This window comes from Pteropus alecto, unplaced genomic scaffold, assembly GCF_000325575.1.
Source record: "Pteropus alecto unplaced genomic scaffold, ASM32557v1 scaffold270, whole genome shotgun sequence".
NCBI lineage: Eukaryota > Metazoa > Chordata > Mammalia > Chiroptera > Pteropodidae > Pteropus > Pteropus alecto.
This window is the reverse complement of record NW_006430735.1, coordinates 6,508,612-6,532,059: the sequence shown is the minus strand read 5'-3', so window position 1 is coordinate 6,532,059 and position 23,448 is coordinate 6,508,612. Positions and strand designations below refer to the sequence as shown.

The window sequence follows — 23,448 nt, the reverse complement described above, 5'->3', positions numbered from 1 at the left end:
GAGACTCCCCGGAGAGAGAAGGCAGTAATGAAGTGGGATATTATACTAGCCAGATTTTCCACTTGACCTTAGCTGTGGTAGCAATTTTTCATCTGAGTTTGAATGAGTATTACAGGCCAGGGGCAGTGAAATGCAGCCATAAGAGGAAAGGAGGGATCTGGAGCTGAAAGGTTTATAGATCTGGGCAGTATTTCTGAAGGTGAGACGGACTTCCAGGCCCTTCAGGCCCTCCTGGAACTGAGCACAGGAAACAGAATAGCCGATTTTAGTGGAGAGACACTGGAGGTGGGAGATGCCAGCCCAGTGGAGAGATCTGCTCTTGTCCTGAGTCCCTGTGGGATTCAAGAGGTGCTGGGTGACGATCTTCTGTGCCAGCACTGCTCCTGGTGCTCTGCACCTCTCCACCTTTGTCACCCTCATGTAGTGTCCTGTAAAGGAAGTAGGTGAGGATCAGAGAGTTCCAGCGACTTGCTGCATGTCACGCAGTGACCATATTTGGACTAAAGTCTGACGCAAGAATCTTCCGACTCTACTGTTTTTTCTATGACGAATGTTTATCTTTGTTTCTCTTTTTCCCCCAACTTTTACATAGAAAGTCTATCTCCAAGAATGAGAAACATTTAGTCAACTGACACATGCATTTTGCGGCCCCACAGAATATTCTGGTGACTGTTTGGAGCTACAAAGGAAGCAGCTGCCACTTTCTCTGCCTCAGGAGCTGGCTCAGGGTTCTCCTTCAGTCATGGAAAGTCCCCTCCCCCAGAGAGAATCTGGTTTTCCACTGGCTTCTGCTGCTACTAAAATAAAACTGGGCTAATCCCTCAACCTTCCAGCATCGACAGGTGGGAGTGCCTCTCCAGCATTAGTCAGAGATGTGAAGAGGTCATTTTTTATGTGCACTCTTTTGCCACTTTGGCTGCCACGTAGCTGACCCGCTCTAGCTGAGCTGCTCTTATTACTTCTGTGCCTGCTCTTCCAAGAGCCCTTCACTGTGGCTGTTTCTCTCCAGTTACTCTCCTTTTTTGAATTACCTTCCCTTCTCTTTTAAAGAGTGAACTCCATGGACACAGGCAAAAGTCACACAGGCATTGTACTACTAAAGACGAGGTGCTGTTCAGTTATGAAGAACTGATTGCCTCCCTCCGTCCCACATTCTTATCAACCACACAGATGCAGTCAAACCATTCTCTTGAGTCCTCGAACCGCGAGATCGGCACTGTAGAAAGAATGAGCAACAAGTAATTTTAAAATTGATATTTATAAGAGCAGGCTTGGTCTAGGTTTTTAGTCCTGCTGCAGAGAACAAAACTGACCACAATGTATGAGCACAAGACAGACATCAGAAAAAGATCAAGAATACAGCAGCACAGTCCCTTTATTCTACAGGCCCCTCCCAATTTCCATGGACATATTTCCCAAACAAGCTACCGAAGAGGTAATGTGTCACACGATTTATTCACTTTAGGTCACAGGGCTGCTTTAACGAGCTTTGTTCACATTCCTTAGTGGATTTTTTTCTTTTTTTTTTTGAAACCACTAGTGCATTAAAATAAAAGAACTAGGTCAAATCAGCCATAGTTAAACGGATTTGAAATTTGTTTTAGATGTTAGACTAACAAAACCATTTACTAGGTGGTCTTCATGAGACCTATGAATGCAAGCAATTTTTAAAGAATAAAAGGTAACAGAAGACCAATTACAAATTTGGGGGCATTTTAGAAAAAAAAAAATCACAAAATATTTCATTAAAAGCATCTTTGTGTTTTTAAAATCAGGGAAAGTTTGCTATTCAAACTTCCAAAATGTGTTTTTGAACATTATGCACATATTTTAGACAAAGGATAATAGTTTTAAACAGAAAGAATGGCTGATCCCTTTCCTTAAAGAATGATCAGGAGAGCAGAGGTGAAACATGAGTTCAGTGTCACAGGCAAATGTGTCTACGTGTGTACCTGTGTATGCATATTTTCTGATTACATCATACTCCAGGTAGTAAGGGCACCTGGTCAAAATAGGACTCTCAGGGGCAGAGCTGCCAGACTATGTGAGAAGGAAGGTGGGATGCTGAACTTTCAATGCCCACTGGTGTTCCTGGAGAGAGAATGAGGTTAAGGGGCAACCAAGATGACCCTAAATTGCCTGTGCTCTTTGCAACTAGATTTAGAGTAAAATATGATCACCATGAGAGTTACTTCTAGAGAACTTCAAGGAGAAATTCTTGAGGCCCTGAAGTGCATCAAGTGATGGATAAGGAGCTGGGTTAGTGGTGGAGGACCCTTCACGCAGTGCCCCTGTTTAAACACATATTTCTTCTCCAAAGGTTATGTGGGCACGGAATTGAGCTGTTTGAATTGGAGGCATGAGGAAGCATTTTTGTTGAATTTGTTCCAGGAGTCCAAGTCCTTATAGTGAGGCCTGTTTGCTTGATTCTGATGTCACCAGTGTCTTAGTGATGTCAGCCATTTCTCTTGCTGCAACTGCTGCTGGAAAAGTTTTCCCATTTTCCTTTCCACCTTGGACCTGGTCTGTGGACGAACAGGGCCTTCTCAAGAATGTAAAGCCTGAGTTACGGGGTCAACACACAGCAGTGAGATGAAGATACCAAGAAGTAGGTAGGCACCCAAGCCTTGGTTCCAAAGACAGTTACCTATTAGGAGGATGTGTGTGTGACAAGGCCCAATCTGGATTCTTTCTAAGAGGGTCAGGAACCCAGGGGAAACATACAGCATTCCTTCTGAGGAGATGACTGGCTGGTGCTGCTAAAACATCTATCCCAGTGGGGTGCACTTCTCTACCAGACTGAGCAACCACATCGTCCCTGGATCCTGGAGAAATGAGCTGGTGCTTTGGGATGTATAGAGCAGCAGATGTTGCTGAGGTGCAAAGGGGGACCACCTAGTTTCTGGGTGGGAAATTTGAGCTGTTGGCCTTTCTGGGCATGGAGGCAGCTGGAGGGAAGAGTGAAGCATCGTTCTGCTTTTGCTGGCAATCCCAGGTGAAGGTGGGAGGGATCCCAAGATAACGAGTTGACTTTGATGCAGCATTTGTCCTTGTCTAGCTCAGAGTTGCAACATAAGGGGATGGATGTTTCTCGACTCTTCAGGGCTTGCCTCTGTCCACGGCCCTGGCTTCCTTTCTGCCTCCCTTCTTGCAGGTTTGAATCTCCCTCTGCTCTTCTCCTCCCTGTGTGAATGTATGCAGAGTTGACTCCAAGGAGGGTGAGTGGAGCATTTGGCAGTGGTTACTTTGTGGCAGTCCCTGTATTTTTCATGAAACAGCACCAAGATCGATCTCTCCCTTTCCCCTCTTTAACGCTGGAGGCTCAGAAGACAGGGATCTGGTCTCTCCGAACCACATCCAGGTCATCATCTAGGGTTAACAAAACCTGAAAGGAGAGGGGCAGGGAGAGGAAAGGAAAGCACAGTCACAGGCACAGTAAGTCTCTGCTTTCTCTCAAAGACTCACGCAGACCAAAACTACAAACGCCCTTCCTTGTTGTCATGTCTTCCACAGCTTCTTGCAATGCCGTGCTCTTAATGGGCACTCATAATAATTATATAGTTAATTTATTAATTAATGCAAATATTTATCAAGGGTATATTATGTGCAATTCTAGGTGCTGGAGATGTATCTTCGAACAAAAGAGATGAAAGTCCTTACCCTTCTGGAGCTTACATTAGAGAGAGGGCTTCAGAAGTGAAGCAAATACATGAATAAAATATAATACGTTAGGTAGAAATATGTGCCTAGTATATTAGATGGTAATATGTACTAAGGATAAAAATTAAACTACGGAGGGGACATAGGAAGCATGGGGTAGGAAGAGGTAAAAAAGTTTTGATAGGGTGGCCGGGAAGTCATTACTTAGGAGGGGACATTTAGTTCAAAACCTCAAGGAAATGAAGTCTTATTGCATAGCGTTGCTATATAAGAAATGTATCCTCCTCCTCCATTTTTAAGTTCCTCTGCCACCACTTTCTCCCCATGGAACTGTTCCATCCACTTTTGTTTTCTCTCTCTAATGAAGGTTACCATGAAAAATAAAAGCCTTAAGAAATGTTTATACAGATTGGCTAAACTTTCCAAACTGGCCACCAGAGGGTAGCCCTGCTCCACTCTTGTGGTAATAAGGCCGCGGAGACTTTCATGGGGGTGGTGTTGGGAGTCCTGGATGCCTAGTCAGGTCCTTATTTGTCAACTAACAGTGCAGGTACCATGGACTTTTAATTTGGAAGAGTCAAAAATTAAGACAAAAGGAAGCGAGGAGTTAAGGCTGTTATAATATGCTTGGCTTCTGGGAAGGCATTTGGATAAAAAAACCGAGAGACTACAGAGGAGCTTGGAAACTGACTGGTTAGAAGGCAACTGGATGCTATCCTGAGCCACTCCAGGAATTTACACATTATTTTTAAGATATTCAGTGAGACTGGAAGAGGAAGAGGAATGTGAGTATAGCACAAGAAGGAATAACCTAATGTTATCGAATGTTTAGTGGACACCAAAACTGATTCCTGGGGGGATACTGGGCATATGAGTTCTAATAACCAATTCAGTCCAAATGTTGTGCAGCTTAAGGAAAATCATTTGGTCACTCTGTGTCTTAAGATATTGAAGAGTAAAGGGAAATGAAAATAATGTCTAACCCAAGGATACAGTATAAAAAGAAAAAAAAAAAGAGACAATCTGTACATTGAATTACAACGGCCACTTGCAAAGGGAAATTAGAGAGGAATACAGAAAAGGGTGTAAGGACGAGAGGAAGAGAAACAGAGAGAGTACAGAATGTAAAGAGAAGAAATTAACTAAAAAAGTATTATAAACTTACCAAGAATGAGAAAAAAAGGGCAGTGGCAGACAGGAAGTGCCAGATGTCGTGGTCATCAAAGAAATCCAGCAGGATACACTCACGGTTCTTCTCCCGGGATTTGGCTGGGGTTCCCTGGAGGAAGGCGAGGCAGGACGTGGGCGAGCATTCCCACGGTTCAACTGCTTAGAGGGCTAGGCATCCAGAAAGCTACACAAATGCTACTAGATGCCTGGCTCAAAAAGTTAGCTTCCGAGGAAACACACGTTCACACAAAAACTTGTACACAAATGTTTACAGCAGCATCATTCACAAGAGCCCCAAGGTGGAAACAACCTAAATGTCTATCAACAGATGAATGGATAGATAGAGAAAGTATAGTGTATCTACACAATTGAATATTACCCAGCAATCAAAAGACATGAAGTACTGACACATGCTACAACATGAACGGATCTAGAAAACATTATGCCCCAAGTGAAGGAAGCCAGACCCAAAGGCTGCATACTATATGATTTCATTTGAATGAAATGTCCAGTATAGGCAGATCTATAGAGGCAAAAGATAGATCAGTGGCTGTCCAGGTCCAAGGGCTTAGGGAGAAATGGGGAGTCTCTTTTTGGGGTGATAAAAAGTTCTAAAATTGATTGTGGTGATCGTGGAGATGGAGAGCGGACACTTCCTTGTTCTGTACCTCAGCTATGTCACTAATTGCCTAGGCCTCAACTTTCCAGTCTATGAAATGGATTTTTAAACACCTGCACCTGGATATCTGTTTATGCATTGTGATTACAATGAGAAAGGTGGAGAAGATACACTAATCAGGTTCGTGCACAAGTTAAACATCCCCTGGGAGCAGGCTCATAACAGAACACATAATGAAGATCAAATTCGCAGAGTCTGTGGGGCTTACACACTTGCGAGAGCAACCTTGATAATGATGACAACAAGCCATTCATTGGGCATTTATGTGTGAATATTAAAACTTTTAGAGAAACCTTTCGTTTTAGAGCATGTAAAAAAGGTAAACAGCAACAAGCACATGAAGAGAGGGAGGCGGGACAGTCAAAAGGCAAGATGGAAAGAGAACACCTTCTTGGAAAAGAAAACTGTCCTCTTACCTCCCAGCTGCTGAGATTCTGGAAGAAAAAATACAGGGCGGCGGCCCACACCACAGCCGTGGCAATGATGCAGAAGAACGGGATGGGGAGGACCTTCTCGGAGCTGCGGAGCTGTGGGTGAGAAGCAGAGGCTGCCCAGCTGCCTGCACTGCCTGTGGAGGGCCTTAAGCGGTGAGGCTCCCAGTCTCCCCGTGGCCATGCTTACCTTCATGATGATGTAAAAGGCCAAGTAGAGCAGCAGGTTGCAGATGAAGATGCCCAGCATGTAGGAAGCAAAGTCCCTGGGTCGGTAGATGAGTCCAAAGAGGGCACTGAGCACATGGGGAGGAATTATTTTGCAGCCGTGAAGGGGGATTTGTAGCATTGGTGGCTTTTTCACTTTTCCACTCCCATTTTGTCAAGGAGGGGAATTTTTTAAAACTATGTTAATATGTTATAAGTGACTTTAAATTTATTACACTTCCTTCAGAATATTCATTTTTAATGATTGTAAGGTTTCCATAAGTGGATGTACTATAAAGAATCATCTTTCCTCCCTGGTTGAAATAAAGAGTTTTCCCTCCTTCCTTTAGTTTTTCACTATTATAAAGAACACTGCAATGAATAAATGAATATCTTCAGACATAGTGTGCTTTTTTTTTTCATTTAAGATGAATTTGTTGGACTAGATTATTAGACATAGAATTATCTCAATAATTGGCTCGACACACATTATCAAATTTTGGCTATCTATGATTTTTAGAATATCGATATTTATTAACCTGCCTTACGGAGTCACCAGGACTGTGTGGTCTACTCTCAAAGGGTAGTCCTGAAGAGCGTGGGAGGTGACCACCGCCAAGAATTGCTCATCTCCACTTGTCCCCACATAAAGAAGAGATTTTTCACAGGTATGACTGTTACCCAAGGCAATCCCTGGGGTGATATTATGGGGAGTTCCTTCTAGAAGCATATGGTGCCCAAGTAATATTCAAATTCTCAAATGACTAGATTCTGGCTTCCTCTGAAGATATGCCTCTTTCTTCATTCCTTTTATGTTGTAAAGGGCAGCAGGAGTAGAGAGCCATCTTTCTATCAGAGGTCACTAGCCTGGAGGAGCACATCAGCTAAGAACCACTAATAAAAGCAGCTAAACTTATTTATTTTTGAGGGATTAGTAAAAAACTCACTCGTGCACATTTTTGAGTTGAGACTAGGTTGTGTAAAATCATTACAGCTATCAAAAATATACATCTGTTGTACTGTTCTATTTTGAGGCCATTTGAAGAAAAAAGACCAAGGCAATAAAGGGGTGAGGGGAAGGAAGAAGAATAATATAGGTGGAGTAGGAAGAATGAGATCTAGAGGGAAAGAAATAAATAGAAAAGAGAGAGAGAGAGAAATGCCTACTGGGTAACCTTTATGGAAAGTTTTACAAAAAAATTAAAACTATGTTGCAAATTTGTAACTACTAGAATAACATCTGTCCGTCTGTCCATCCGTCTGTCCGTCCATCCATCCATCCATCCATCCATCCATCCATCCATCCATCCATCCATCCATCCATCCATGTATCTGTTTTAGCCACATAGTTATAACAAATCTGATATTTGTCTTGTTGAGCAAACGAACTCAATGCATTAATGCACTGAACTCACTTCTTTAAGAGAGACCACTATTGATATTCGAGAATTTCCTAGAGTAGTCTTGGAGACCAAAAAAAAAAAAAAAGTTTTTCTCAAATCTTTAGGGCAAGCAAAATCCTATGCTCTCCTTAATTTCAGATTTCTTTATAAAAATGACAGGCAAGGAAAGCTAAACCACAGTGTATGGACATTAATAAAGAGAAAAATGTGTTTTCCTAAGATTACTTACAAGGACCAGTTAACCAGATTCCCCACAATGAGCAATACCATTCTGTCCTGGAAAGGAAGAAAGAAAACATCAAAAAACCCTCCAGCCTCTGTTCTTTCACTTTTTAGTGCCTGTAGCTCCTATTCAAGCTCTGGGGAGGCTAAAAGATTTCTGTAAAAATCCTCCTGATTATAATCTATTAGCAGATATTGAGTGAACTCTTGTGTACCAGGCCCCAACAGCATCAATAGTTCTGACCACGACTCTGTGTAAAGACCGAGGCAATGGCTCAGAGGAGGTGCGAAATTTTCCCAAGGTCATTGGCCAGTGAGCCAAGACATAACTTTGAGCAGGGCCCTGATTCCTCTGCTCAGTGTAGAAATGTATAATATACTGAAAACGATAATGGAAAAAATTCTAAAACTTGTATTTCATCCATTAAGCAATAACCACAGGCTTGAAAAAAAAATATTCTTACTCATCATAAAAATCAAACAATGTATAAAAATCAAACCAATGTATAATGTAGAAAGCGTAAGTGCCTAATGAAAGTGATTGGAGTGACCATGTGTCCCAGTTTGCTCGAGACAGTCCTGGTTTATGCCTGCTGTCCTGGTACAATTATTAGTAGCACCCCCTTTCACTTTCACAAGTGAAATAATCATACCTCTTTAGATGGTCATTTACAGGGACATCTGTCTTGATCCTTCCCCACAGCAACGATCACTATTTAGTAGTTTTATACATATATATTTTTCTTTTTTATATACTAGCAATGTTTCATGTACCAAAGTGGCACCATCCCAGCTTATTATTATTTTTTTATGAACAAGAAGAATAAACAACATGCTTCTTCCCCCTGACTGGACCTCAGCTACCCTGGGCCATCTGGCCCTTTGGGTTTAGGGAGCTGGATGACTTCCCTGAGTCTGCCCCTCCTGCTAGTCCCCTGCTCTCTGGGAGAAGGCCAGGGAACACAGGAGTATGCACATACCATGTACAGAGGCCGGCTGCACTGCTGGATGCAGTCCGTGTAGACCACCATAGCAGCCCGCCGGAAAATCCCCAAATCTGCCGATGACACAACCACATGGTAAGAAGGCTTATCAGAGATGATCCAAAATACTCCCATGTAGCTCAAGCTTTTGGGGCCAGGATGATGTTGTCTTCACCTCATAAAAACGGTGCTTTGCTCCAAATGGGTGTGCAAGAAATGTTAGCTTTAACAAATGGCACCCACACCATCTGTGCTTTCAGTGGAGGGTGTGCCACATCCATGGGTCATACTGCAGAAAGGCAAGCAAGATGGACACGAGTAACCAGCACTCACAAATAATTTGGGTGGCTGGCCAACCCTTCTATGGTCTCCTTCAGCTAAGTGTCCCTTTGTTTACAATTCACTCTAGTGGTTTCCTTTATCGCAGAGGTGTTATGGGGCCCCTCAAACTCACCTTAAAACATCTGCTTGCTCTAGAAGATTAGAAATCTTTGCTTGTAAAAGTTTTAATCTATATTTCTCAATGTGGTTATAAGTCAGTAAGAATTGAACCAAGGGGTATTGGGGCCTACTGAGCATGCTCAGAAAGCCTAAACCTGTACTGAATTAAAGGAATTTAGTTAAGATAAGGAGAAAAAGACCGGAAAGATGTTTTTAAATGCAGTTCTTCAAAAAGACAGTATGAAACACAGCAAGTGTGCATGTTATAATTATTATATGCTTCAGGGCCATGGGTGGAGCTGCCTTTCTCGGAGCTGTTCACATCATAGACATCACATGCAAGGCTGGGTTTGCCTAAAGCAAATCGTTTAGAGAGGGCGAAGTTCAGCTCTGTTGCAAATGCTACTTCTCCTCTAGGCTACTCCTGGGGTCAATTTAACCAATTTCCACTAGACTAGATGCACTGAGGGAAGAAGGAGGAGAGGCAGGTCCACCCGATAGCCCAGAGGAGGCGCGGCAGCTGAGTTGGAGTGATCTTGGCCTCTGAGCCTCTGTCTGGCTCCCCATCCCAACAAGCTGCCCAACCTAGAAGGGAGTGCTTAGGGGGCAGATCTGGCAGGACAACCAGAAAACAATCTAGAACCCTGTGAAAGGCGGCTGAACATTACCTGTGTCAGACACATCTGAATCAGTGGGAAGCAGAGAAGAAATGAGGAAAAAAAAAAAAAGATCTGTAAGAAGGTAGCCAAACAGATAAACTACTGGTCATTTCATTTTTCTCTCTAAATAGATGACTTTAATTTTCCTTTTTTTTTTTTGTTGAGATATTTAGCGTTTTAAATTTAAATTCTATATTCTGATTATAAAAGTAATGTTTGCTCATCATACAGAATGTGAAATTTTCCTGCCTGTCTCAGACATTCAGAAGTCTACTATTCCTCAAGGAAGGAATCAGGCTTTTTTCCCTCTCTGTCTCCTTTTGTGCACCACTTACAATTTATAATCGATTCTCTCTCATCCCTGTGGCCCTTTTCCAGGGCTCTGGTAGTACAGTAGTTCTGGGCAAAGTAGTTCTACAGTTTTCTGTCCTATCGTTGCCTTTCCTGTGTCCATGTTTATCTTCGTGTGTGGCCTCAGGGCCACGGAGAAAGGAAATGTGGTTTGAAAAAGCAAAGGCAGCTTATGAAATGGGTTGAGAGGTTGGTGTTACCTGAACCACTGTCCACTAACTCAACTTCCTGCCTTTGGACTAAATTTAGATGCGATCGTCGTCACGATGAAATAGAGAGTTTTCCATTTGACTCTGGTAAATCTATAACCACACAGGGAAGACTCCTGGGTCCAGAAATTGAAAATATTCAGGTAAGCTAGACACTGGCCATCTTCTATTTGCCCTTTCAGACCTACTTGCCACGTCTCTCTGTCCTCACTCTCCACGGATTGGGACACTGGGAAACCCCAGCAGGACACTGGGGGAACAGAGGAAGGTGAGTGAACTCAGAGTATGTACCTGCCTGGTACCCTCCCTGTGAGGTGGCCTCAGACTGGCCGTATCTGTCAGCTAACGGTCACTGTTCCTTTCAGAGTGGCTTCCTCTCCGTGATACTCTCTTTCCACATTTTAGTAACCACTTTTTCCCTGTCCTTTTGGGCTATGGATAGTAAAAGCTTCTCTGCTTCTAACCCTCGGTTACCATGCTACCCCTTTCATTTTTCTTTACCCCACTCTTGTCTTATAAATAGTCCCTTTGTGAATAAATCTTTCTCAGTCTTTGTGTATTAATGGTCACCATTACATATACAGTACTTCCCCCTTATTTGTGATTTTGCTTTATGCAGTTTCAGTTACCCCTGGTAAACCAGGGCTTGAAAAAATTAAATGGAAAATTTCAGAAATAAACAGTTCATGTTTTAAATTGGGCACCATTCCGAGTAGCGTGATATAATCTCGCGAGTCCCGTGAGCTGGCCTGGGACTTGACTCATCCCTTTGTCCAGCGTCTTCATGCTGCGTATGTGCCCCACCCATTAGTCACTTAGTAGCCATCTTGGTTATCGGTTGGACTGTCAGTAGCTCAGTGTTTGTGTTCAAGTAAACCTTATTTTACTTAATAATGGCCCCAAAGTGCAAGAATAGTGATGCTGGCAATTTGGATGTGCCACAGAGAAGCTGTAAAGAGCTTTCTTGAAGTGAAAAGGTGAGTACAGGACAATAAGATATTTTGAGAGAGAAAGATTGACCACATTCACATAACTGCTATTACAGTAATTATGATTATTCTATTTTATTATTAGCTATTGTTGTTAATCTCTTACTCTGCCTAATTTATAAATTAAACTTTATGATAGGTGTGTACGTATAGGATAAAACAATATATATAGAGTTCAGTACTCTCTGTGGTTTCAGGAAGCCACAGGGGGTCTTGGAACATATTCTCCTTGAATAAGGGGGGACTACTGTTCTGGTTCTCTGAGAGAACCCAAAGCCACAATGATTCAAATTATTTTTTTTTGGAAGCTGACTTTGTATGACTTAACTCATCTTTGAGTCTGGAGGATGGAAAATAACCAGAGCACCAAACCAAACGAACCACACAACCAGCAAATGATGCATCCCCTGGGGGATTTGGAGGTACACTGGCTATGTTAGTGCCAAGGATAAATCTACTGACCATGCCAAAAAGGAAACCTAAACTGCCAAAATAAGAAAATGTTTTATTTGGTCTTACAGTCCTAAACAAGCCACCTGTTTACATAGAATCACCACGAGCAAGAAGGATCTCAAATTTTAGAGGCCCTCGTGCCCCCTGAGTGAGGAGTCCGCAGGGCAGGGGGACTACTTCTCTTTCTAGATCACATAGTGAATTCCCGACCCTAGAATTCCTGGCCTACATGCCCTCGAGTTTGCTCTCAGAGCCTGCCTAGCTCCCTTCCCTGATCATCTTCCTGAGGCAGACGGCACCACTAGAATATGCACCTCTATGGGCAGGGAGTGGTCATTCGGATGTTGAGCAAGGGATCCGCAGGGCAGGGGGACTACTTCTCTTTCTAGATCACATAGTGAATTCCCGACCCTAGAATTCCTGGCCTACATGCCCTCGAGTTTGCTCTCAGAGCCTGCCTAGCTCCCTTCCCTGATCATCTTCCTGAGGCAGACGGCACCACTAGAATATGCACCTCTATGGGCAGGGAGTGGTCATTCGGATGTTGAGCAAATATGCATATGGATATGCAAATATGCATATCCATATGCATATTTGCGAGGCTCCTTCAGATACAGGACAGAGACGGAGGTGGGAAGAAAAAAGGGTGGGCTCTTCCATATAGCTCTGTTCTGAGGAACTGAGAATTCTAAATTTGAACCTGGACCTTTTAGGTTGTAATGAAGGCATATTATATTTATTAGTTTGTTGGTCATCCTTTCTGTCTTCCTTTCCTTTCCTTCCTTCCATATATTTAATAGTTTTTTAGTCTGTGTCATAACTTTAAAATTTTTACACATGTGATATGTGACCTTTTATTTGAAATCTTGCCTTGGGCTCTACAAATATTAGGAGTGGGCCTATGTTTATATATAATGATTTTCCTTGACATATACAAAAGAATATTTAAGTCTGACTTCATGAACTTTAAAATGACTGGTGAAATGTAAATGCTCTAGAAATGACATGAACCTGCTCCCATGTATGATGACTGACCAACAGCAGATCAGAAGCTGATTTCTGTAGAACATTCAGTGTTATAATGGTTACATTGTCGGAGGGAGTTCAGAAGGTGAGAATGGCAAGTTGGTCTCCAATAGTTCCAGTCCCAGAAACTGAAAATAATATCTAATTCATTCTTGATAACCATTTAGCATGGTTAGAGAAATGCTCCTTTTATATACTACAAACCAAAAAACATCCCCTATGTAGAACTAGTGGTGTGATGATCATACTGTTCTGTAAATACACTTTCAAAGTTTGGTGGGTTGTAAAGCACTTGGGACTTGGAGTTGGAGGTATGTGTCAGCTCTCAGGTATGGCAAGCTTAGTTTTTCAGGTGACTAGAACCAGTGATTATAGTTTATTGCAATCTTATAAAGGAGAGGAAGCTCTTGGAGAGAATGCATGCTATAAACACAACACAGAATTCAGAGTACGTGTTCACAGTGACCAGTAACACTTCTGTGAAGACAATTTCTCAGGGTAAGTTAATCAGTGTGTTTAGTATAGAATAACGGGTGACTTACCTATCTTGAAACGACCCATGTAGTAGATCTGGGTGCTGAGGGCCAGAGAGGCCAGAATATGGATCGCAGAGAAGATGACCCAGAACCACACATCATTTTTTCCAAACACCTAGGAGTAAAGGTGGAAGTTATCTTCATCCGGAGGTTTTCCTAGAGAACTCACTAAAATCATCTGTCTCTCATTCCTGCATAAGGAATCAAAAACTGAGCAGTGCATGCATTTTGTTTTTTCCCTCCTTCTCTGAGCTCACAGGGATCTTACTGCATCCAAGGCAGGAAAAAGAATAGCCACCTGGCCAAATGAGAATGGAAAAGGGAAGAAACAAGTGAGGCAGCTGAACAACAAGAAGAAAGGGGCAATGGGTCTAAAGTTGGGGGCTAATGCTCTTCCAATAACTGAAGAGAACTAACACTTGTTATCCATGCACATTTAGAAAGTGGTTTCTGTTCGTTTAAGTCAGTCTCTCCAATCTTGTACATCTCTTTTGCAACCTCACATGAGTCAAGCCCCCGCTTTATATTAAAACTCTCCAGGGGTAGTTCTACAGGTGCCAATTACATTATTAAAAATAACTAGCCAAATAACTAAAGTATCACAAATGTATCAATGATGAGAGTGTATCATGAACCAAAGATTATAATTAATTCAATTCTGTTCACCTGAGCTCCAAAAACAAAAAAAAAATGAAAGAAAAAAAACAAAAACAAAAAACAAACCCCTCCTTAGGGGAAACTTTTTGAAAGTCAGGCTGAAGGCTGTGGGGAGGGACGCACCACTCCGAGGACGGTGAGGGTGATGACTAAGGCAAAGGAGGCATAGGCAGCGTAGGCGCTGGCGTTGATGTCCGGGTGGCGGGTCTGATACAGCTTCAGCATGCAGAGGCCGGCAATCATGTACATGAAGGAGGTGTCTGAGGGCACAGAGGAGGAGCCAAGACAATCAGGATCCAGTAGCGACAGAGAGGTTTCTCTTCAGCCTCAGAAAACCCCCTCCTTTCAGGCCTTGGCATCTTTGCTGCCCTTGGACTATGCGGAGACCTTCAACATGCCTTCCTCCCCAGGCACGTGCTTAGGCAAATCCCACATACTCCACTTCTGAACCCCTCCAAGGCTGTTCCTAGTTCACAGGAGGAAAGTATCTGATGATATGATATATAATTAATTGACTATCCCCACTTGCAGAAGTATTTGCGTTTGAATGCTGGTGTTCAACAACAATGACTAAAGAAGTCCAGCGGTGACAGTTAGGGCAGTGTGACAATAAAATGAATCCTAGGTGGGTGTTGGAGGTCCTTCTCAGCATCCTGAAATATAACCACATTGATTACTGCTCTTATATAGCTCTATATCCTAGGGGTGGAAAACAGCTAGAAATTGAACATGGTTTAGCTGCATGCGAGTTACAGAAATGCAATTAAAACGATGCAATGCCCCATGTTACTAAAAAATTAAGAATTTAAATGTCCGACAATAACACATGCTAGTGATGATGTGGGGCAACGGGAATTCTCACACAGCTAGCAGGAGTGGGAATTAATACTCCAGAGAGAAACTTGTCAGTTTTTGGTAAAACAGAAGAAGATGCATATCTTCCATTGCAGGTGACCCCCAAATTCTACTTCTAGGTATCCTAGGGAACCTCTTTCACATGTACAAGAGCCATACGTAAGGATATTCACTGCAGCACTGTCTGTAATAGCAAAATATTGGCAACATCTAAATGTTGTTCAATAGAAACGTTGATAAATGTGGTAAATTTTTAGTACAGAATATGACAGTCCTTAAAAATAAATGAACTAACTGTCCTTGATTCAATACTGATAAATCTTAAAAACATATTACTGGATGAAAAAAGAAGGTTGCAGAATACAGAGTGATAAATTAATATTAATTTTCTACGAATGTAGTAAAACTATAAAAATAAACTGGAAGGATAAATACCAAATTAATCATAGTTAATGACCATAATTATTCATTTGATTCCTATGATTATGATTATGAAATGATTATTATTTCTTTTTGGGAAGGAAAGAGGGGAATAAATTTGGAAAGCAGTTCAAAACAGGACCTCAACATTATACGATGTTTTATTTCTTAAAAAGTAGATTTAAGGCAAGTATTTTTAAATATTGGCATTTGTGTATGGAGTGGTGAATAATATTGTTCTCTACAAATATCTTTATTAAAACTGTTTTCTAATTTTAAAATATTAAAATATGACAGAATTTCTGTGGTGTTCTGAGTTAACAGGCAGAGGCTAGAGCACAAACATAAAAATGACTGTTTTAAAAATCCTTATACTTGAGTGAGGAGGACAGTGTGAGCTGCCGACTGTCAGAGTCGGCTCTTCCCTTCTTCCTTCCTGACAGCATCTCGGTACTAACTCAGATGTCTTGGTCCTGTTTTCAATTCAGAAACACACACCCTTCCTGCCAATTTGCTTCCAGAAGTTTCGCTCCACTCCTGGTTCTAGGGATGGGTCCAAAACAGTGGTCCCCAACCTTTTTGGCGCCAGAGACCAGTGCTCTGATAAGAATCTAATGTCTAATGATCTGAGGTGGAGCCGAGGTGGTAATGCTACTAGCACTGGGGAGAGGCTGCAAATACAGATGAAGCTTCGCTCACTTGCCCACCGCTCACCTCCTGCTGTGCGACCCAGTTCCTAACAGGTCACGGATGGGTACTGGTCTGTGGCCTGGGGGTTGGAGATCCCTGGTCTAGAAGTAATACCATCTCCTTTGCCACTGCAATTGGTGTAGCAATCTCGGCTTGAGCTAACCAGCACATGGCAATGATTCTGGAATGGGCTCATGACTGTTTATGCTATTGTTTATGGTATGAGGGGACATTATCTGGGGGAGTTTGGAAAAGAAATTTCCTTGCTCTTAAATGAAGGCTGTTGGAAGCCAGCTTGCTGTGTCTTCCAGACATTGTTGTTTGGAGATAGGAAGCCAGAACCTGCAGTGGCCATATTTGCCACCATGTGTTCCCTGATAGCCTGAGCATAAAAGCAACATGCAGGCTAGGCTTAAGGAAGGGATGTGAGTAGTAGAGCCAGAGCCACCAGATAAACCAACCATAAGTCCTTTCTACCTCTGGAGTTTCAGATGGTAAACTGATAAATGTTGTTATTATTTAATCCAATTTCAATCGGCTTTTTTGTTAATTTCATCTCAAAGCAGTCTAACTGCTAAATTAGGCCAAATAACACTGAAGGATCTATACAGATGTTGTTTGTGAATTCTATCCGACTTGCTGCCCAATGCTTACCCCATGGCCCAGGTGCAGATCTAGCCATGAGGTCATCATTCAGTGTTGAGAGTTTTCTAGTCTGAAAGGAGGTCAGAGAGGAAAAATGGTACAATATGTAGAAAACATACCCTCGGATGAGGTGTCCTCAGATCATTCAGCTCATGTAAAATGTCACTTAATTCTTGCAAGTATAACCTTGGCATTTTTGGGAGGATCCCAGGACAAGACTCCTATAACTCAAATCTGTGTAGTTGATATAAATTCTAATTACCGAATTGGAAGTTGGAGTAATTAGGGCAGACATGGTAACAGGCACTGAGTACTCCTTCCATCATCAATGCAATGCCCATAGCATAGAAGAGACCAAAGTGTTTGGGAATCCCATACTCCTGAAAAAGGAGACAGCATGGTCAATAGAAAGATACCAGTGAGTGACAGCCATGGAATCTGGATGCCCAAGCTTCTGGCCTCAAGCATCATAGTCCATCATCACACCATCAAGCCAGATGTCCCTCTTCTTTGTGGATCCTGTTTGGAATCATAACCCCTCCCAGCTCCCACTTCCGATTTATCCACCTTCTTCTCACCATGGCAAAGATGTCCTTGGCTTCCAGGGCTCTTCGATGGAGAATGTCCCGGCGCAAGACTACCAGAAGGAAGAGGAAGCCCAGGAGCACATGGCCGAGGTTACTGAGAATGTTGTTGAATGCACTAAAGGGGCGAGAGAGAAACCATGAGAGTCAGGCAATCAAAGAGATTCAGAGAATGAATTCACAAATTAGTGAAAGAACTCAGCATTCCATGTTTTCCACCACTAACCTTTTCATAAGATTTTGAGACTGGAGAATCATCAGAGAGCATCTTTAACCTTTCATTTTTGAGTACTTAGCCTGTGAAATGTGTTTGTTCCTTCTCAGGATGCCCACTTCTCTTCTCTAACTTTCCCAATTCTCTGGGGTCCCAATGGCACTGGCATGGAATAAATCCTGAGAAGGCCACTCCAAAGGTGAGTAGTTTGGCCAAGTGTTTCAGCTACACGGTGAGAGGGAAGTCTTATAGATGGAAGTTGGAAGTATAGTTCCTGTACTGTACTGGTGCTCATTAGTAGTACTTTTCTTATTTCTTATTATTGTGTCAGTGCTCAGCTCTGTAACTATGAATTTCAGGATAACTGTCAGCGGGTTACAGCCACTGGCTTTCATTCAGGAAACTGCGGCTAGTTCAGTTCTGAAACAAGAAGCCAGGCTCCCAACTCTCAGACAAATGCTCTTTCCACTGTACCGTGTTCTGGTGGCTATAGCATGGCCTTGGAGGCAGCGAGCATGGGTTCAAGTTCGAATATCACTGACAGTTGAGGGACCTTCAGCAAGGCCTTACTTTTCTAAACCTTAGTGTCTTCATCTAAAAAGGGGGATGTTAATAATAATACTATCTTTCACATGAGATTGTTTAACGGATTGAATGTACTAGCAGCTCATACCCATGGATGAATGCCATTACAGATAGGGACCTGATGTTTTAAAAAAACAGCCCTGCCCTCTTCTCAGCAGATTATTCTTAAGAATGTTCCCTGAGGCCTTATGCAGGAATGAAAGAAGCACACCTGATCTCAACTTCTTGATTTTATTCCTCTTTATCCTTGACTGGGGTAGTTTTCCACAGATGTTTTTAGTATTTTTAAAAACAGATATCACAACATTACACAGAAAGGCATCTCTAAACGCCGCCTGGGCGACCAGAGGACTGCACTTACCTCAGGACACCCAAGGGGTGAGCACAGAGGAAGTTGTAGTAGCAGATGTCTTGGTTGCCAGTGACATTTACCACCTGCAAAATCAAGAGCGAGAAGAGGAGATGCAGTTTTTCTCCATTCCCTGAGCTCAGCCTGAAATCACACAAAGCAGACACTGCTCACAGTGATACACACTGTCAGTAATTTACAGAGCACCTCAACAGGGCTGAGTCATTATCTGCTACCTTTACACAGCATAGGCACATTTCCTTTAAATTCTACCATCTTGCTTTGAATTGAAATATTCTGTGTCTTCCATTAAATGGCTTCAAGATAGAATTCAACTAAGTTTCCTTTGTTCTCATGATAAAAGGAGTGTGAAAGGATGCTGACATTGGAACCTGACTATTAGGACTGTCATGATACATCCTATTTTCTAGATGAATGCTAGGAGGATATGGAGCTGTCCCATCTTCTGCATGGGAATGATACCCATGCAGGTAGACATGAAAACATGGGTGTTCAGTTTTCCATATTTATGACCATCTCTGTCATTAGAAACCTTCCTAGACCACAGAACAATCCATATCTTCTGACAAGGCCCCAAAGTATTCAGAGAATATTTAGATTATAAACTGTGGCTCTCAAACCTCATAGAGTCCTTTTCCTCATCGTGTAATAAGTATGGAATTGGCTAAATATTATTAGATTATTGGCTTTCAAACATGGTTGTACCTTGGAATCATTGGGAGTTTGATCAATACCGATGCCTGGTTTCACTCTCAGAGAATCTGATCTAACTGCTATGGGGTACAGCTTGGATACTGGGATTTTAAAAAATTCCCCAGATGATAGTAATGCATAGCAAAGTTTGAAAGCCACTGCATTAGAAATACTTTCAGCCTCATGCTGTTCTAAATGGGCTTCCACATATAAAATAAATCTTAGAGAAGGTCACTTAAGTGACTTGGACCCTAGGGTCAGGGAGTGGTGAGGATTCTCAAGCTGTTTTGACTACTATTTTTTCTTTATTCTAGTGTGTATTTTAGGTTTTTAAAATTTTAATATTTTATTACCTTTGTGAAGCTGTTTTTACTTTTACAAAAAAATATTTCCCCTTAATGAGAGGGCACAGGCTAAATTAGACATCAGATTTCCTTGTTTTGGTCTGGAACTTTATTTACTCATTACTCCATAATGTTCAAAAGTTCAGACTGGTAAATAATAGACACAATTGATAGGTACTATGAATAAACGAGTGCAAGGTAATAATTTCAGATTGGTAGACAAAATAATTCAAGAGGTTCCAGGTCCCTCTGTGATAAAACAATTAGGAACTAGATTTAAAGGTCAGTCAACGATGAAGCAATAGAGAAGTCCAATTGGAACCCAAGTGCGAAATCAATTCTTGGACCTATCCCAAGTTATACCTTTCTCTGTAAGTCACAACAAAGATCTCTCCCTGCAGTGTGAAGCTTGGATTCTGGGGTTCAGGGCAGCACTTACTGTTTGGTAGGTGATGACCAGCTGGATCACAGGTAGTGCATAAAACACAGCGATAGTGATAATGTTCCTATGCAGGCAGAAAGGACAGGAAATAGTTATTTCCAAATTAACAATGGAATCTTTGCTCATTTTTAAAAAAAAGAATGCTTCCACCCCATGACTCCCTAGTCAACTTGCAAAAGCAATTAGAAACATTATGTGGTTTCTGTTTCTCCAGTCATTTGTAAAACAGTGTAAATAATACTTGCTCTGGTTTAACTAAATTACTAATGAGAGCCTATCTCTTAAAGATGCTGTTAGATTAAAAGCGATCAGAGTGTTAAGTATTGAGAGATGGATCACGTGAAGGGATGCGACTCTCTTAGATACCTCGTAGTTCCAAAATGATGGTCCCACTATGAAATTCCATGTGGTCCCCATTGTTTCTTGTTTTCCTCTAATATCTGTATCCAATTAAAGGGCATCCTTCCAGAGAAAAGAATGGGAAGGGCTGTCACAGTGTCAGCTTAGGGTTTCTGACAGGAGGGAGGGGTCCCTGCCAGGCAACTCAGACTCTCAGCTTGAAGGGAGGCTGCATCTGTGTGTTTGACTATCGCAGGTCTATTTATCATTGGCTGGTGGTATCATCTCCTCTTAGGATAGTTTCCTGCTACTCTGAGGTGCTCCAGGCACCTAGTCCCTGAAATCACTGCTTCTTCCAAGAGCAGGACCTGGTGAGGAAAAGAGGGAGTGGCTGTAGTTTAGTGTGCCTCAGGGAAGGTAGTTACACTAATGTCATCGTTACGTTATCCTTCTAGAAGAGGATTCAGTGTACTCCCTAAACTCATGGGGTTCTACTACCATTCTTATTTTGATTTGTATTTATTTCATTTAGGGCTGGTTACCTTTTGTAGTTTATTTTTGTTTTTTCCTATGAAATACGGAATGGATCCTTGAAACACCTATACCTGTACCTCATTAAACACTGAAACTTGTGACATCAGTGACTGAATTATACAAAGAAAACTTTAATTTTACTAAAGATAACTATGGTCCTGCTGGTCATCTACTCACCAAAAATAAATCTTATATTTTTTGCTGACAATTCTCCGGTCCTTCCTGGACAGATCTGACAGATAAAGGAACATCTGCGACGACAAAGAAAAAGAGAATGCACAACCGTACTTGCTTTTTTTGCATAAGAGACAAAGGACAGCTTTACAAATTTCAATTCCATCTCTCGCTAGAGATTAACATTATTTAACAAGACTTTTCTTTTAATTTTGCTTTTCCCAGGATACCTTAATGAAAATCCTAGTATTTCCTTTGGAATATTAAAGATTGGCTGATGTGGGAAAACTCTTGGGCGTCGAATACTTCTTATAGCTCAAGAACTGGTTTCCCAGTTTTCAGCGATGCCCACTGTGTGGTTCCTGAATTATAAAATTGAAACCATGCAATTCACTTTCGTATCTTTTACTGGATATGAACACAATATAAAAAATATATGCCAGAAAGAAACAAGCTTTACTTTTGAAGGATGATACGTAAAGATCCAGAAGGTCTTTCTAGGTACACCCCTCAATGAATCTTTTCTTCCATCTGGTTGGATCCTTTCCTCTTTTAATGTCCGCAGGAGCCACTTCAAACCCTGAGAGTGTTTTAACACTGTTCTCTTTAACGCTCTCATTTTCTTCTTCCAGAAAAAAATGCCAATTAGGGTACTGCTCTTAGTGTGTAGTTATGTTTTATCTAAAAAGCCCTCTGGGGAACAACAAGTGTTGGTGAGGATGTGGAGAAAAGGGAACCCTCATACTTTGTTGGTGGGATTGCAAATTGGTACAGCCACTATGGATATCTTTTGACCTAGCAATTGCACTTCTGGGTATTTATACGAAGAAAACCAAACCAATAATTCATAAAGATCTATGCACCCTGTGTTCATGGCAGCACAATTTACAATAGCCAAGATATGGAAGCAACCTACATGTCCATCAACAGATGATTGGATAAAGAAGTTATGGTTCATATGTACAATGAAATATTACTCAGTCATTAAAAAAATGAAATTCTACCATTCACAACGACATGGATGAACCTAGAGGTTATTGTGCTGAATGAAATAAGTCAGACAGAAAGATAAATACCATATGATTTCACTTATATGCAGAAGCTAAGGAACAAAAAGAACAAACTAATCAAAAACAGACTCACAAATATAGAGGACAGTCTGGTGATGGCCAGAGGGGAGCGGGGTTAGGAGTCTGGGAGAAAGGGGTAAAGGGTTAAAGAAGTACAAATTAGTAGTTGATAGATGTTCATGGAGATGGGGAGCATGGCATATGGAATGCAGTCAGCTGTATGTAATGGCTAGGTGGAGAGCTAGAGGAGAGAAAGAGCAATTAGGGGGATTGTTTTATAAACTATATAAATATCAAACTGTGTACATGAAACTAATAATAAAATTAAGTTAAAAAAAAAACCCTCTGAGAAATTTCACTTCTCTTAAAGGGAGAGAAAAAAAATAAAGGAAACTAAGGCATTGCTAAAGTTGTATTCAGCTTTTGAATTTTCTGCCCTTTTTAGAGAGTATGTCCAGGCAGTGGTACCTTGGTCCGGATGATATTCTTATCACTCTCAATGTCTGGCATGGTATCAAAGTCACTTTCCTCCACAGAGCTGTCTGTGTCAGACTGGCATGGCTTCCCACCATCAGAGGAGGACATCTGCCTGCCAGGACTGGAGTTTGACTCATCTGAAACAGAGAACACTCATCTGCCTTCCAAAGCCAAGAAGAACCCATGGAGCCCATTCTTCTCTGCAAAAAGCACTATGCTGACTCATTCTCGAAAATGTTGTGTTGGCAAAAACTAACTCCTTACCCACGACACATGATTTTTCTCTCAATTCCTCCTCAACAGATTTTTAATGTTCTTCTCCTCCTATTTTTATATTTATATTGTCTATTTCTAAGGCTGAATATGTATTAATATACAGACATCTGCTCTGTTAACTATTAGAGGCAAAAATAATATGCTATATTTCATTTTTCATATTTTAAAATATGAACATAAATATATAAACATACACATGCAAGTAGTTATGTATGGCACCTACCACACATACATGTAAACACACACATATCCAGCAGCTTTCATGGCTATGGATGAAGTATTTGTATACGGAAATCCCCCACATGCCACATCTACGATTACATAACAAAAACAATATTCTCAGGGAGAAGAAGCCTTGTGTTCCTGTGAATGTTTCCCAGAGCAGATGGGAATTTGTGCAGCTTGATGAGCACATGAGCCGAGGCTACCTTCTGCTTTATTTCTTCTGTTCAGATGGTTAAAAAAAAACTCAAAAAAACCCTGTTCTGGCAGAGACAGAAATAAGTTGCCTGCACGGAGCCCACATGCTTCTCAAAGTTATATAATAATAGGGCAGGAATACAGGATTCCAAGTTCCTCTACACTGACATTTTAAGGTGCATCATTCGTAGGCCCATAAGCATCATGGAAGTGCGTACAAACATCAAAGCACTCCTGCTC

General features: G+C 41.6%; 1 protein-coding gene across 3 annotated transcripts in view; it reads right to left on the bottom strand.

Annotated features, from left to right (window-relative positions):
• Positions 1 to 1,242: 1,242 nt before the first annotated feature.
• Positions 1,243 to 23,448, bottom strand: part of SIDT1 (SID1 transmembrane family member 1) — a 75,727-nt gene continuing 53,521 nt past the window's right edge. The window contains exons 12-26 of one of the 3 annotated variants that reach the window (XM_025051269.1): positions 22,504 to 22,649; positions 20,969 to 21,042; positions 19,916 to 19,982; positions 18,431 to 18,504; positions 17,265 to 17,388; positions 16,949 to 17,066; positions 14,200 to 14,336; positions 13,426 to 13,534; positions 9,865 to 9,879; positions 8,753 to 8,829; positions 7,780 to 7,826; positions 6,131 to 6,236; positions 5,926 to 6,036; positions 4,826 to 4,939; positions 1,243 to 3,385 (exon numbers count right to left, since the gene is read on the bottom strand). In XM_025051269.1, coding sequence (XP_024907037.1) covers positions 3,323 to 3,385; positions 4,826 to 4,939; positions 5,926 to 6,036; positions 6,131 to 6,236; positions 7,780 to 7,826; positions 8,753 to 8,829; positions 9,865 to 9,879; positions 13,426 to 13,534; positions 14,200 to 14,336; positions 16,949 to 17,066; positions 17,265 to 17,388; positions 18,431 to 18,504; positions 19,916 to 19,982; positions 20,969 to 21,042; positions 22,504 to 22,649 — 1,382 coding nt within the window. In that variant the 3' untranslated portion in view covers positions 1,243 to 3,322. The remainder of the gene's footprint in view (positions 3,386 to 4,825; positions 4,940 to 5,925; positions 6,037 to 6,130; positions 6,237 to 7,779; positions 7,827 to 8,752; positions 8,830 to 9,864; positions 9,880 to 13,425; positions 13,535 to 14,199; positions 14,337 to 16,948; positions 17,067 to 17,264; positions 17,389 to 18,430; positions 18,505 to 19,915; positions 19,983 to 20,968; positions 21,043 to 22,503; positions 22,650 to 23,448) is intronic. The other 2 variants (XM_025051274.1, XM_025051276.1) reach the window with 2 other exon arrangements.